This window comes from Sinocyclocheilus grahami, unplaced genomic scaffold (assembly GCF_001515645.1).
Source record: "Sinocyclocheilus grahami isolate Dianchi unplaced genomic scaffold, SAMN03320097.WGS_v1.1 scaffold2247.1, whole genome shotgun sequence".
In the NCBI taxonomy this organism is placed as follows: Eukaryota; Metazoa; Chordata; class Actinopteri; order Cypriniformes; family Cyprinidae; genus Sinocyclocheilus; species Sinocyclocheilus grahami.
This window is the reverse complement of record NW_015507426.1, coordinates 46,062-63,164: the sequence shown is the minus strand read 5'-3', so window position 1 is coordinate 63,164 and position 17,103 is coordinate 46,062. Positions and strand designations below refer to the sequence as shown.

Here is a 17,103-nt window from a genome sequence, read left to right as displayed (position 1 = left end):
TAACACATACAGCTGTTCCCTCACCACAGTGCAACAGTGAAAAGGGACCCCTTTCAAACAGTGTCGCGTTCCGAACGTTGTTTAAGCGACATACGACAAGCGACATTGCGGTATTTTAAAAATTCATATCATAGCAAAAATAAACACCGGTATTTGGTATGAACCGGTATAACGCCCAGCACTAGGATGGATAAGTGAGGCCACGCTTCCCCATTGTTGGAAGGTTACATGGAGGTGAAGTGCACTTGTTAGTTGACACCCCATGCTTGTCAGCATTTGCGCCACCATAGATTTATCGGAACTTCGACAGTGAGTCAAAAGTGACCGACAGAACATGAACATCATGGTTGCTATTGTAACTCTTGATCAGTGATGGAGGGAATGGAGATGCTTCGCTGCCGCTCACTGCACAGAACAGACGCCGAGAGAGGCGACACTTCTCCGGGAAAGTCAGACCTCGCACTCGCGGGACAGCACTGGAGAAATTTTCCAACTGAACCATAGCTAAGGTTTATCCAAAAAAGTGGCTAGGTTTGTCAGTATGAATATTCTTCGGAAAAAAGCCGCTTACAGGGTCTCAAAGTTGCTAAATCTAGTGCTAAAGTCGCGCTCGTGTGTGTGAGACGCGGGAGCTGATGGCAGGGGGCGCTGGATATTTGTGGCAGTCAATGTGGATATTGTGGATGAGTTCTTCTGTGTCATCACGTTCTATTAGTTCTACAGCTTTCACGCTTATTAACACATACAGCTGTTCCCTCACCACAGTGCAACAGTGAAAAGGGACCCCTTTCAAACAGTGTCGTGTTCCGAACGTTATTTAAGCGACATACGACAAGCGACATTGCGGTATTTTAAAAATTCATATCATAGCAAAAATAAACACCGGTATTTGGTATGAACCGGTATACCGCCCAGCACTAGGATGGATAAGTGAGGCCACGCTTCTCCATTGTTGGAAGGTTACATGGAGGTGAAGTGCACTTGTTAGTTGACACCCCATGCTTGTCAGCATTTGCGCCACCATAGATTTATCGGAACTTCGACAGTGAGTCAAAAGTGACCGACAGAACATGAACATCATGGTTGCTATTGTAACTCTTGATCAGTGATGGAGGGAATGGAGACATTGTGTCCCTCATGCCATGACTCTGAACTGCTGCTGATGGAGTTGAGATGCGATCTTGGCTCCTCAGCACATATACTGAGTGAATCATACGGGCCCTTATATACCCGGATTTCTGAAGAGTGGCCATGCGTGCAAATTTCACTCGCCAACGTCACTGGCCTTTTTGAATATGTCAGAGGTATTTAGGCTCCCAGGAGTGACCCCTAGTTTTGGAACTTTGACACACCACCCCCGTTCCTTCCATCAGAGAAGGTTACAATAGTAATCAAGACATTAGACCATTGTTTTATGAGTGACAAAGTGTGTTTGTTGGCAGACAACCATTGCTAGTGTTATGATTTGAAGAATAACTTGATTTGACACATGTATGAAATGTTTTGGAAGTTTTAGTGCATTTTGGATGTGACATTTACTGTTGAGCCAAGCTGAAATTTGTTTAAACTGTGTGAAGAGTTTTGAAAAAGTAAGTTTAGTATTGAGAAATGGATGCTACAGATGTAATATATTGTGGGGCTCACATACAGGTTGGTTTTTGGTTTGACAAACATTTTTGTTTGGTTTAAGCTCACTTGGGAATTTGCATCATTTTGTGCAAAATTTTTATATTTTGTAAAAGATGCATAAGTTAATTAAGCAGTCTAGGATTTTTTTATTATTATTCTAAAGAATCACATTGCTAGATTTTTCCTTAACAAATACTGTTAGTGCATTGTTAATATTTTTGGTGTTATAGTTTTCGTCAGTATGTTTTAATTGAGGGCGCTGGATATTTGTGGCAGTCAATGTGGATATTGTGGATGAGTTCTTCTGTGTCATCACGTTCTATTAGTTCTACAGCTTTCACCCTTAGTAACACATACAGCTGTTCCCTCACCACAGTGCAACAGTGAAAAGGGACCCCTTTCAAACAGTGTCGCGTTCCGAACGTTATTTAAGCGACATACGACAAGCGACATTGCGGTATTTTAAAAATTCATATCATAGCAAAAATAAACACCGGTATTTGGTATGAACCGGTATACCGCCCAGCACTAGGATGGATAAGTGAGGCCACGCTTCTCCATTGTTGGAAGGTTACATGGAGGTGAAGTGCACTTGTTAGTTGACACCCCATGCTTGTCAGCATTTGCGCCACCATAGATTTATCGGAACTTCGACAGTGAGTCAAAAGTGACCGACAGAACATGAACATCATGGTTGCTATTGTAACTCTTGTTCAGTGATGGAGGGAATGGAGACATTGTGTCCCTCATGCCATGACTCTGAACTGCTGCTGATGGAGTTGAGATGCGATCTTGGCTCCTCAGCACATATACTGAGTGAATCATACGGGCCCTTATATACCCGGATTTCTGAAGAGTGGCCATGCGTGCAAATTTCACTCACCAACGTCACTGGCCTTTTTGAATATGTCAGAGGTATTTAGGCTCCCAGGAGTGACCCCTAGTTTTGGAACTTTGACACACCACCCCCATTCCTTCCATCAGAGAAGGTTACAATAGTAATCAAGACATTAGACCATTGTTTTATGAGTGACAAAGTGTGTTTGTTGGCAGACAACCATTGCTAGTGTTATGATTTGAAGAATGACTTGATTTGACACATGTATGAAATGTTTTGGAAGTTTTAGTGCATTTTGGATGTGACATTTACTGTTGAGCCAAGCTGAAAGTTGTTTAAACTGTGTGAAGAGTTTTGAAAAAGTAAGTTTAGTATTGAGAAATGGATGCTACAGATGTAATATATTGTGGGGCTCACATACAGGTTGGTTTTTGGTTTGACAAACATTTTTGTTTGGTTTAAGCTCACTTGGGAATTTGCATCATTTTGTGCAAAATTTTTATATTTTGTAAAAGATGCATAAGTTAATTAAGCAGTCTAGGATTTTTTTATTATTATTCTAAAGAATCACATTGCTAGATTTTTCCTTAACAAATACTGTTAGTGCATTGTTAATATTTTTGGTGTTATAGTTTTCGTCAGTATGTTTTAATTGAAATAATTTATCACTATGATGAGATTTTTCACCTCGTCTTTGTTATCATTGACAAAATTATAATAATAATACAAAAAAAATCTCTGTTAATGAACATTCTCAACATTCATTAACACTCCTAAGAGGACAGTGGCATACTGACCTCTTGCCCTGGACGGATTTCCTGCACAGCTCGTACTTCAGCGTTGATTCCTCTGTATGTGACTATGACGTTGGGACAGCAGCTGTGGTTCAAGAGGGCAATGCTGAGACAGCAACAGAAACACAATAGGGAATGTGTGAGGCGGAAAAGTGTCAGAAAGAACCTCAGAGAATTTAGAGAGCTAGTACAGGATAAAAAGAGAAAAGGGAAATATGAGACTATAAATTAGAAAAATATCCCAACTCAGACCTTCTGGGATATGTTTCTCTAAGAACACAAATGCTGGGTTGAAACTGTTGGGTAAGGAAGCTGGGTTTATTTGAGCCAATATAGATTGATACTAACAGTGCTACAGTTTGTTGTAACTGCGGACGTGAAAGAGAGAAAACGTGTTTGTACTCATTTAAACTAGAGTTGCTGGTATCTCTCAAATAAGTGCTCGTCATCTGTTGTTTTTGCATCTACAGTTTGTTGTTTTTCCATCTAATCAGTTTCTTTCCATGAGAGTGTTACCACCTTATTGACAAAGTAATTATCACCAAAACATTCAAGGCACATGTGGGAGTATGCAAGGTAATGAAAATGTACAAATAAAAACACTGGCGCACAAAGTACATGTGCTTGTAACATGCTGTTTTGAAGTATTACCTTTTTTTAATGTCAGTTTGGTTGCTTGGATTATTCCTTAAATAAACCTCTGCAAATGCATTCCCAACATACTTATGTATTACAGACAAACAGACACTTCTATTCCATTTATATTGTGTTGGAGTAAACATTTTATAAATTAACTCACTTCTGAGAATGCAATAAACTGTGTCGAATTTATTCACCTTATTGTTTTGTCAAAACAAACATGAACAGGAATTTCTAATGTAGATATGATGGGAAAATATAACAATGCGAGATATTTCAATGCACTAAAAAAAATTTCTTACAAGAGAAAAATGCGAAAATTATATAGTTAATTCAACTACAATTATACTGTACTAATTTATACTGTAGATGCTGCAAGGCTCATGCAATACTGCATTTAAATGCAATACAGCACAGATATACAACCATCTTCAAGATTAACTCATCTCTAAAACCAAACAAAATTCATAAATGAGTATCTGTAAGTATCTGTGTTTTAAATAATCAATCCATCAACAATATCACTGATAATAACATCAATAATTAATAATTAATTTAATAACTAATATGGAGTGCTTTTTAAATATAAATTTGCAACATGCTGAATTATGATCAGTAGGTGGCTGTTTTAAGCATAGTATTTACTTTTTCACATATCATTACTGGCTAAAATGATATGACATTAGTCTCAGTTGCTGATAGAATATCTAGCAAAGGCCATTTTTGGACACAATCCATGCAAAGTGAATTACAGTCACTGATGTAAATAGCAGAACATTGCTTTTTGAGCGTTCAGGACTGCTCACAAACAGGCAGCCAACCATGTCCAAGAGAGGCTGGAAATAGACTTGGACTGTCTAATGTTCTAAATGAAAACACTCGCACACAAAGACAGCATGAAGTCTTGTGAGAGGAGCACGTTGTTATAGAGATTGTTCATTGCTTGTGCTTACTCTGGAAAAACAGCTAAACCCAAGTTCGAGAGTTCCTCATCCTCCACAGTAAAGCCGTTACAGTGAATCTGTGTGAGGTAGACACAACACATCATATATTATTGCTCCAAACAATCGTTTACTTTAACTGGACCATTAAGTGATTAATTGACCCTTTGCAGTGACCCCCTTTGGTTACTGTTGCTTGCGTAGGCATATTTCGCAGAATGCTCCAAGGAATTAATTTAGTATGATTTTCACTTCAATACGCCAATGAAGTGCCAACAACAGAATAGATTATTGACACTTTATTGGGGAATAGGTGGATTGATGTGTAATATTTCAAAAAGCATTTTTATGGTTTGTTGTTTTGGGCCCCATCTCATATCTTTGCAGGAGTGAGCATGAGCATAGACTTATCCTGGACATATTTCATCTACTCTAGTGCTCCAAACATAAAGAAGGACCATTTAGGCGTACACATAGTTATTTCATCAAATTGTGTTGTACTATTTAGAAGTACTGTTATTAAAATATTATTCAAAATCAAAATGGTTGTTGGATCCAGTAGTATGAATGCAAACTCATTAGGGCTAAAAAAAAAGGTTACAAAGATCCAATAGGGAAGTACTCACCCTAGACTTCTTTTTAAGAGTTATTAAAGAAACCCTGTAATCAATAAATATCTATACACAATATCATTACATACAATAATAAACTAAATTATATCCCCTAAATATGAGGTTTTCAATCTTTTAAAAGTTGCTTTTGACCAATATTTATTGTGAAAGGTGATTTTAAAAAATATATTTTAAATTAGTAATATTTTCCAAATATATATATTTTTTAGTGCTGTTTAATCGCATACAAAATAAAAGTTTTTGTTTGCATAATATATGTGTGTGTTCTGTGTATATTTATTATGTATACATAAATACACGCACATTCAGTATATATTTTGAAAATATTTACATGTATTTACATGTCTATATTTATATTCATATAATTTATATTATAAATAAATATATTTCATATATAAACATAACCTATTTTCTGAAATATATACATGCATGTGTGTATTTATATATACATAATAAATATACACAGCACACATACATATATTATGTAAACAAAAACTTTTATTTTGGATGCGATTAATCGTGATTAATAGTTTGACAGCACTACTTTTTTCGTTAATTATTTTTAATACAATGACAATGTAAAGGCCAATTGTCGATTTATTTTTTCTCCAATTTCATTTCATTGTCAGCTATATCACACTATTTTTTCTCACATTTTAAAGGGATATTTCACCCAAAAATCTAAATTTGCTTTTACAGCTCCTGATAATATACTGATCGCTTAAGTGAAAAAGACTGAAAAAAAACTTTTTGCAAATGTTCTGCTTTCTGTTGCATGTTGGTTTATGCTCAGCAGCAAAATCACACGTCAACTGATGCCATTTTTATGTACTAAAGCACTAAAGGACTGATTAGTAACGCAGTAAGAAAGGGCATAGCAAAGGGTCAGCTGTCAAAACTTCTTTTACAGTGTGTTTACCTGTGAGAAAAGTGTGAGCAGGGCCTGATGATCAGGGAAGTCCAGGTGTTTGGAGTAGAAGTGATGGAGGCCAGCTATATGTGCTTCATTCATCTCTCTTTTCTCATTATCCATATCCTCCATGTCTGTGAGAAAATGAAGACATGATATCATTATCTAACAGCTGTACATGTTTAAAGCTGACATAAAAATGGCACACCTGTGATGTATTTCCAAGTGATAAGGATATTCAAAGAAGAGAATAATAAATGTAACTACTGGGAGTTAGTTTAGATGGTAAAAAAAACACAAAGGCAAAAGGCAACAGACAATAATTGATCCAAAAATAAAATTCAACCAATTTTTGGATTATTGTAAAAACCTATGATCATATGAAAATATGAATAATGAAAAATGGAGAAAATGGACAAATTGAAAACTGAAAAAATTAAATAAATACTGTGTAATACAGAAGAAACAGGCTCAAATTTAAAGCAAAATAATATAACCAAAAAACTCTGAGCCCTAAAATTGAAAGATAATCAAATCATTCGACTTTATACTTATAGGAACTATGACCTGATATAATATAAAATGAAATGAAAGTAAATTTAACACTATATTTTAATCAGACACCTTGAAATTATTCTACAGGTGTTAATCAATGACTGACAACAAAAAAGAACAACCTTCAAACCATTTCTCCTGCCGTTGTACCTGCACTCACTCACATCATTAACACATCCCTTCACACTGGTGTTTTTCCCTTAACATTTAAACAGGCTTGTATAACCCCACTTCTTGAGAAACCCACTCTTAACCCAACTCTAGAGAACAACAGACCGGTTTCCCTTCTACCTTTCATTGCAAAAACACTTGAACGAGTTGTGTTCAACCAAGTCTCAGCCTTTTTCACACAGAACAACCTCCTGGACAGCAACCAATCTGGCTTCAGAAGTGGACATTCGACCGACTGCCTTGCTCTCAGCTGTTGAAGCCCAAAGACTGGCAAGAGCGGCTTCCAAATCTACTATACTTATTTTGCTGGATCAACCCTATTGGAAAATGGCATCTCAGGAACCACACGCCAGTGGTGTACCAAGGTATCTTGGAGAGGTGAGGTGTCCAAGTCGCAACATCTAGCTACTGGGATGCCTCAGGGCTCAGTTCTTGGACCACTTCTCTTCTCTGTCTACATGGCATCACTAGGTTCTGTCATTCAGAAACATGGCTTTTCATATCACTGCTATGCTGATGACACTCAACTCTGCCTCTCAGTCCATCTTGATGAACCGCCGATAGCTGCTCGCATCTCAACATGTCTAACAGACATTTCTTGTTGGATGACAGACCATCCCCTTCAACTCAACCTGGCTAAGACAGAACTGCTTGTGGTTTCAACAAACCCATCACTTGATCAAAATTTCACCATCCAGTTAGGCTCATCAACCATAACTGCTTCAAAAACAACTAGAAACCTTGGAGTTGTGATTGATGACAAGCTGAATTTCTCAGACCACATTGCTAAAACTGCCCGGTCCTGCAGATTTGCTTTTTACAACATTAGGAAGATCAGGCCCTTTCTTTCAGAACATGCAACACAACTCCTTGTTCAAGCTCTTGTTCTATCCAGGCTGGACTATTGCAATGCTCTCTTGGCAGGTCTTCCAGCCACTTCTATCAAACCTCTACAATTAATCCAAAATGCCGCTGCAAGATTAATCTTTAATGAGCCGAAAAGAACACGTCACACCTCTGTTCATCAATTTGCACTGGCTTATCAGTAGCTGCATGCATTAAATTCAAGGCATTAATGTTTGCCTACAAAACCACCACTGGCTCTGCACCCCTTTACCTAAATTCATTACTTCAGAGTTATGTGCCCTCTAGACGCTTGCGTTCTGCAAGTGAATGGCGTATTATTGTGCCATCTCAAAGAGGCACAAAATCACTTTCACTGACTTCTACATTAACTGTTCCCTCCTGGTGGAATGATCTGCCCAACTCAATCCAAGCAGCTGAGACCTTAGCTATCTTCAAGAAACGACTAAAAACTTTATTTGACCTTCTAACTCTAGCACTTTCTATTCTATTTTAATTCTACTTTATCTATATTTATCTGTTTTTTTTATTAAAAAACACTAGCTTTCTATTTTTTCTATTCTCTCTACTTGTTTTTCTTTGTGTGTGTGTGTGTGTATAATATATATATAATATATATATATATATATATACACACCTTGCTACGTGTACTGCATTAGGCTATAGTCATTTGCACTTATATATTGTTGCTCTTTTGTTAGTTTTGACTGCTTTTATTGTCCTCATTTGTAAGTCATTTTGGATAAAAGTGTCTGCTAAATGACTAAATGTAAATGTAAATGAAAAAGAAAAAATGGGTCTTTGGAGGGCCTTGGCTTGGGCTCTTGGTCCGTGACAGTTCGGTACTCATCGAATGCAAACTGCTTTGAAACCACGAGCTTGTAAAAAGTGCAAAAGTGCCACATTTTTACTTCAAACTTGTAGCGTACATTTATTTAATGAAATAATAGCCTTTTGAAGTTTAATAATTACATTAGGCCACCAACACCCCGTATTGAGATTCCTGTTTACCATCTCCAAATGTAAGAACTAAACTAAAGAGTGGTAGTTAAGACTTGTGTTGTACCATTTAAAATACTTTTTATGAGCTTAAATTTGATCAAAACAAAAATAATAAAATAAAAGCACTGCACATACTATCACAAAAGGGCATTTCTAGATAACAAGACTTGATATGTGAAAGCCCATTTGACAAAATAAATTTAAAAAACATAACACAACACAGCATGCCCTCTCTGTCAGATGCATTAATTGATTTCTGGTACTTACGGCCTTCCATATCCCTCAGTAAGAGCAGTTTTTCTGATGGGCTTCTCTCTCTCTGGTGTCTCTGCATCAGTAAATACGCGTCAAACACTTAATTCTGTATCTACAAAGAGAGTGATAAAATGGTGCTTGTATCTGACCAGCCTGGCGATGATTCTGGCCACCAGTCGCACCGTCTCTGAGGGGCACCAGTTCTCTCCAAACACACACATGGCATGACACTCCAGCTTGTGCATGGGCCAGTTCTTTTTCTGTCAAATACACACAAAGATGACACCTGAAACACTCATTAATGCATATACACAGCATGAATGTCTAACTCTGCAGGACAGTGGACCTCCAGGACTGGAGTTGCCCATCCCTGGTCTATGCTATAATGCGTTATATTCCACAAAATCTAAAGCTATCTAAAAATCAGTAACCATTCTTTCCTAAAACAATGGATGTCTTTTAATGATTACCATATTCTGCAATCTCTCAAGACATAAGATAAGCATCTTATCGCTGTGTTGCATTATTACCTTAATTGATAACATACCATATAGACATACCAGTTTGCAATATCAAGCAGCAAAACAAGCTGTTTTGTACAGCTAAAAATAGCTGGAAGCAGATGATTTAAATTTAATTTAATTTTCATTAAATTTACAAATATTCTTACCCACTCTTACCAGAAAAATAAGGTGGATATGTCAGGACAGATCTGTGCATTAAGTCTAGGAGTGTAAATGCCCATGCCCCTTGTTCTTAGTAATGTGTTTCTTTGTTCTTCAAAAAAATTAATAAAGAAATACAAATAAAATAAAAATTAAATTTAAATATAATTTTCCAAATTCAAAGACAATTCCAAATTGTATTTTTACAAAATTTTAAAAATAAATAAATAAAGAGCAAATGCAAAAAAATTGGGGCTATGTCACCCAGCCCCGATGAATAATATGGATAAACTAATTAAATTGATTTGTGTGGACAACCAGATAGTTTCGTACAAAGTTTTGTTTGAAAACTGTACACCTACAATTTAGAGGGAGTTGAGATATTTAAATCCTAATGTGCTTTTTGCAGATGGAGCCTCATACAAAATATGGGAAAAACATATCAATGACTTGGTGCCATGCATGTGGAGCCACTGATGTTTCTGAACTTCATGAACCAATAGCCACTTACAAGGGCAATTAACTGCTGACATGCTGGACTTTTGAAAAAAAAAATTCTGCATAAAATTGCATATATACATGACTATAGAAAACATAGAAAGTACTGGGACCTTTCCTTTCGGCAAAAAACTTTTAACACCCATAATTCATTTTTGATTTTGGCACCATCCCTCTGTTGATCCAACTGCCTGTGGGCGGGAATACAAAAATGTGAGTTCAATCTGTAGTTTTAACAAAAGTCTTGTGAAAGTGATCAGCACAGTACACGCATTGGCCAATTTTTCCGCATGTGCCCATTGTTTCACAGACAATTTTAAAACATTAAATAATTTAAAAACAAAAAATACTCAAGTACAGTCTTTGTTATATGATAATAAATAATTTAAAGGGGTCCTATTATGCTCTTTTACAAAGTCTTGATTTTGTTTTGGGGGTGTACTAGAACAGGCTCTCATACTAGGTTGTTTGAAAAACACGTTATTTTTCACATATTTTACATTATTACAACACCTCTCTCCGCAGTCTGGCAAGAACGGCTCGAATAGTTCCTGTATCAAATGAAGGCCCGCCTTCTGAAATACGAGATGTGTGTGCTGTGATTGGTTAGCTGGCCAGTGTGTGCTGTGATTGGTTAGCTGGGTCAGTGTGTGCTGTGATTGGTTAGCTGGGCCAGTGTGTGCTGTGATCGGTCAGCTGGGCCAGTGTGTGCTGTGATCGGTCAGCTGGCCAGTGTGTGCTGTGATCGGTCAGCTGGGCCAGTGTGTGCTGTGATCGGTCAGCTGGGCCAGTGTGTGCTGTGATTGGCAGCACTCGGACTCCTGGTCGGGAAATGTCATGTCACGCCCCTTACCACTGCTTGAGCTTCAGTGTAAATACTGCGTCAAAATCAAATCAATTTGAGCGTGATTTAAAACCGGATGATTGTAATCACTCTAAGCTTGTCTGCCTTGGGAAAGCTAGCGTGTCTCCGACATAGTGATAACACTCGTTGCCTTCTCTAGTGCAGCTCAACCAGGTCTCGTCCCATTTGTCGATATTTGTGATATCACAAATCCCGGAAAATATGTGTTGTAGTCCAAACGAGTCGTTTATTGTAGTTTTTAAAAAGTGATTTCTGTTAAATAAAATATCTCCTTTTGAAGTGGACTTTGAGCTTTGTAACTTTGCAGATCTTTTTTATGCTCAAACAGCAACATTACAGACTAACTAAAGTTGAAAAAGTGAAAAAGCATAATAGGACCCCTTTAAGTAGATTTGTTTGACTTTTTAATCAAGGTTTTTCCCCCCCTCAATTTCTGATTGTGACACTGTTGTCTATGGAAAAAAAAAAAAAAGTAAGAATAGCGAGGTATAAATTTGAATTCTGGAAAAAAAAATTAGAATCATGAGATATACACTCAGAATTGCAAGATGTAAACTCAGAACTGTGAGAAATAACTCACCCTTTTTGAGAAAATAAGTATGCATCGTGAGATTAAATGTCACAATTACCTTTTTTTTTTATCCCGTTTCAAAAACAAGCTTCCAAAGCTGTCAGATACCCTTTTACTTCATGTATGTCTTTCTTCCAGAGTTGTTATTAGTCCTTTTGCTTGCAATTTGTTTCTTTGTTCTTTATATCACTGTTAGTATATGATCGTGTGTGTGTGTGTGTGTGTGTGTGTTTTACCTGACAGTTCACATTGCAGTAGAATGCTTTTTTGCACTTTCCACATTTTGCAAGACCCTTTTTCCTGTACATGAAGGAGAAAACACAACCACCAATGTTCATTAAAACTCTTAATGACAAAAAATAAATGTGTGTGTGTGAGTGTGAAAGAACAAGCAATATTTTCATGTGACGGTAAGCATGTTTCATGTGTAAATTGCTGCAAGTTTTGACTACATGAAAATATAACTTGTTTACTGGCATGCATTAATTCACTATATTTTCAAAGTAACATGTGGTTCATTTACAACTGAGACTAGAACAGAATGTGATAGAGCAGCTATTAGATTCTAAAGCAGCAATCTCTCTTGGGCAGCTGTGCTGTCGCCACACAGGGCTAGAGCAAATGTCCTGAGTTTGGGCAGCTGCTTCTGAACATTCTGCTGTATTTTTAGATGTGGGGTCATTCTACAGAAACGTCCACTTTTGGTATGGCAAGACGCCTTAAAATGTATTTCTTTTTTTAACATTTAAACTTAGACCACATTATTATATTACCTTTTGACTTTATGAACACATAAATGACAGCTTAATTCTTTTTTTTGTGTGCATTTATTAAAAGACCACATGCACCATTTTTTTGTCACTGGTGTTACCTTACTTCTTTGGCAATTTGAAAGGTTTTTATGCAATATTATTTCTCGACTGTTTTAGTACATGTAGTCAGAGTTATAGAAAAAATAATGATAATGCAACAAATAAGGAGATTATGTTTTATTTATTTTAATCAGGTTTGTTAAAAGTGTGATTGAATGATGTAAGTTCATTTGCGCAACCATGTATTTGCTATAACAATGAAAATACTTGAAAAAAACCCAGTTATAAACAAGTAATGATGCAATCCTTTAAATCTTAACTCTTGAGTGTAGCAGAATTCAATGGATGTAAAATTATTATCATGTCAGATGTAACATTTTATTTAATGTGATAGAAATCAAGTAACACCAGTGACATACACAAGACCAAAGATCCTTATTTTTCAACTAAAATTAAATATATACGAATACGACTAAATTGTTACATTTGGCAATTAGAGAAAGCCGTTACTTAAAGAACATAAACATAAACTGATCTTCACTGGTGTTACCCATAAGAAAGGTAACACCAGTGACAATTTTCATGAAAAATGCATTTTACAAAATGTCTGCTGCAAGGTATCAAACCACATGTCGTCAATCATACTCACTACATTAAGTAGTTTAAAGGGGTCATATGATGCGATTTCAAGTTTTCCTTTGGAGTGTTACAAGCTGATTGTGAATAGATAAGATCCCTGAAGTTGCAAAGACTAAAGTCTCAAAACCAAAGAGATATTCTTTATCAAAGTTAAGACTCTGCCACGCCCCCCTAAAACGCCTCGTTCTAACACACCCCACATATCTTCCTCACTATGTGGAAATATTAGCATAATGCGCCCAAATGTTCACGCAAAGAAAGAAGTCGTGGTTTCAGTAACCGCAGTTAGTGTTGAAGCAGCATGTCAGGGAGACGCTGTGTGTTTCTAGGAGAAAGCAAAAGCACTTTATTTGGCCTTCCGAAAGTAGATGCATTTAGGAATCTTTAAGATGACTTACAACAGAACAGCAATGCATTTTATGGACGACCGTTTCGTGAACCTAGGAGAGGAGGTAATTCTGACTTTGCTATGACAATCTGGCGCTTCTGAACCAGCTACTGTTCAATAGCTACGTACAGTATTTGAAAAATAATGTGTTTTTTTGAACATTAAAGCATGTCAACATATTCTGTTACACCAAATACACAAAATAATGATCTTTAAAAAAGCATCATATGACCCCTTTAATCCATTTGTATTCTAGTTTTTTACAATTCCCTAACAATAAAGTAGGTCATAAAAGTGACAACTCCAGGGGACCACTACTTTCATTATATATTTTATAATATTTATTTGGCTTTTTTTTTTTAATGTCATTTACATGATATATATGATAGTTACGAATACATTGTATTTTAAATGGTAGAAAAAACAGTTTTTGATCTCAAAATAAAGCACTTTCCCTCTGTACATGGCTGTGGGGACGAGCAGTTTTGTGGTGCTTGGAATTCTATATAATGAATTAAAAACCAATATTGCCACATTGATGGCTCAAGAAGGTGTAATTGTTCAAATAACACATTGTTTTATTTTAAAATATATATATAAAAAATTGTAACCCTAAATTTGAGAGAGGCGGGGCATAGAGGACCTACAATAATGTACAGTATTTGAAAAATAATGTGTTTTTTTGAACATTAAAGCATGTCAACATATTCTGTTACACCAAATACACAAAATAATGATCTTTAAAAAAGCATCATATGACCCCTTTAATCCATTTGTATTCTAGTTTTTTACAATTCCCTAACAATAAAGTAGGTCATAAAAGTGACAACTCCAGGGGACCACTACTTTCATTATATATTTTATAATATTTATTTGGCTTTTTTTTTTTAATGTCATTTACATGATATATATGATAGTTACGAATACATTGTATTTTAAATGGTAGAAAAAACAGTTTTTGATCTCAAAATAAAGCACTTTCCCTCTGTACATGGCTGTGGGGACGAGCAGTTTTGTGGTGCTTGGAATTCTATATAATGAATTAAAAACCAATATTGCCACATTGATGGCTCAAGAAGGTGTAATTGTTCAAATAACACATTGTTTTATTTTAAAATATATATATAAAAAATTGTAACCCTAAAGTGTTTTTCAAGTGTAATATTTCTGTAAAGGCTAGGGACAGAAAAAACATGGACATTTCCACAGAATGACCCTGTGCCCTTTTGGAGCTTATCTGCTGGTCATGACAGAAAAGAGAGATACATCTAAAAGTAGAGAAGGGCTTGTTTATATTGTTTAGCCCGGTCTTTTCTGTTTTTATACTGTGTATCAAAAAACTTTAGACCATGCCTTCTTTCACACTAAAATAAAAAAAAAACCTAACCGATAAGTTTAGTTCAATTCAAACAACACACGCTCTCACATTTAAAGAAATCTCAAAGCTTGCAGCTCTACACATGCGGTCATTCATTCAGCTTGACCAGAACGCTCGAATAAAACAATAACATTTTCTAATTAAGCTGCAGAAATGCATCAATGCTAACAAATGAGAACGTACACTTTTTTTATTTTATTTAGCGATACATTAAGAGAATCATTTGTTACTCAACAATGACCATAACCAGTGTTGGGGAAAGTTACTTTTAAAAGTAATGCATTACAATATTGCGTTACTCCATAAAAAAGTAACTAATTACGTTACTTAGTTACTTTTTATGGAAAGTAATGCATTACGTTACTTTTTAAATCTGGACTGGGCTTGCTTGCTTGTTTTTAATATAAAAAAGTTATATTTTTGGCAAATATAAAAGCCTTTCACACCAAAAGTGAAATGAATAAGCCTCAGGCAGAAGGGAAAGGAAATGTACGTCGGTACAATAGAAAGCAGAAGAAGACATTTCAACACACTTCAGCAATAAACAAAGACACACAAATGTTTGTCTAGAGTAATTTGTGCTTATTAGTACGCTTGAACTGGATCATCGAAGCTCAGAAGCAAAGACATTGGTTAATAGAATGGGATTAAATACATAAAGCATATTTGTGTTGTTTAACATTTAATTATTGCAGGTTTGCGTCATATTCTGAGTTGCATTATTTTTATTCATTTTGAGGAATACTGAATCTGTGTTTTTTTGTGTGGGTGTGAGTGAGATGAATTAATGCATATTCATATTTATTTTAGAACTACAGTAACATCTGATTTCTCTCAACATGGGGACAGGAGAGCTGTCAATCAATACATTGGAAAAAAAAGTAACTTGTGTCACTTATTTGAAAAAGTAACTCATATATTCTCTTGTAAATAAAAAAGTAATGCGTTACTTTACTAGTTACTTGAAAAAAGTTATCTGATTACGTAACTTGTAATAGGTTACCCCCAACACTGATCAAACCATCGAAAATAAATGCCAACATGTCCAAAAAAATAAATAAAAAGAAGAAAAGTCAGACCTTGTAAAGCACTGTTCACAGATGAATCCTCTCTCGTTGACAGACAGTACGTATGAATAAGCAGGACACGAGAACAGCAATTCACCGACTCCACACGCTCTGCTCAGCCGCAGTCCTCTGCCCTTCCCTGGGCTGTCAAACTGCTCAATGCCCGCGATGCCCTCCGACTCCATCATGACACACTAACCTAGCTCTTAACGCTAGTCCGCACCGGTGTTCAGAAGTTTTGAGGTTTCTGAGATTTTTGATATAAATGGGTGGCGCATATGAATATTTATGAGTTTCCCCAACAAGCACTTGGAATTGTCCACGCCCGAGTCTCAGAATTTATTTCGGGAAGGTAATAAATTTACTAAATATAATTTTTATTAGAAAGTAATCAAGTTTAAGCGTCACGTATGCCTAAATTACAAATCGTAACACTTAGTTGTATAGTTTGTAATGTTGTTTAAGTATGCATGCTGCAACCGTCTTGCAAGTCAAGCACAAAACGGTTTTTCGTGGATCAAGTGACACGCATGGCTTCTTTTAGAGTCTGCTCTTTTTTTAGAATTTCTCTCCACTGTTTTTGTCTTGCACGAATCCACCTATAAATATAGCATGCCACACGTTACTCTCCAAATAGATCAAGTTGTATGCACCTGGTACATCTATTACTTTGCAACGGTATGTTTTATAGGCCTATGTAATGAAACTAAATATCCAGTACCTCCACACTTTGTTTCGGGCCTCTAGGGATTTCATTAAAGAGTTGTGTTCGCCTGTGCTTTTAATGAAACTGTATGAGAAGGTTTTAGGTTAAGAATTAGCACTTAAAAAAAAAAAGATTAATTCATTCTGCAGGCTTTTCAACTCGATGAATGCAATGTTAATATTAAAATGCCATTTAAGAATCAATATCAAGTTTAAGCAGCAAAACCCATTGGTTTTGGTTATTTTGCAATAATTTGCTCTTAGACAAAACGCTTGGTCTTCAAG

The 17,103-nt window shown here is 36.0% G+C and overlaps 1 protein-coding gene across 1 annotated transcript in view; it reads right to left on the bottom strand.

The window, feature by feature from the left end:
• LOC107574479 (N-lysine methyltransferase SMYD2-B) overlaps positions 1–16,558 on the bottom strand; it is a 21,127-nt gene extending 4,569 nt beyond the window's left edge. Inside the window, exons 1-7 of the mRNA XM_016260917.1 lie at positions 16,126–16,558; positions 12,066–12,129; positions 9,380–9,490; positions 9,243–9,303; positions 6,393–6,517; positions 4,854–4,921; positions 3,265–3,367 (exon numbers count right to left, since the gene is read on the bottom strand). Coding sequence (XP_016116403.1) covers positions 3,265–3,367; positions 4,854–4,921; positions 6,393–6,517; positions 9,243–9,303; positions 9,380–9,490; positions 12,066–12,129; positions 16,126–16,301 — 708 coding nt within the window. The 5' untranslated portion in view covers positions 16,302–16,558. The remainder of the gene's footprint in view (positions 1–3,264; positions 3,368–4,853; positions 4,922–6,392; positions 6,518–9,242; positions 9,304–9,379; positions 9,491–12,065; positions 12,130–16,125) is intronic.
• Between the last annotated feature and the right edge of the window lie 545 nt (positions 16,559–17,103).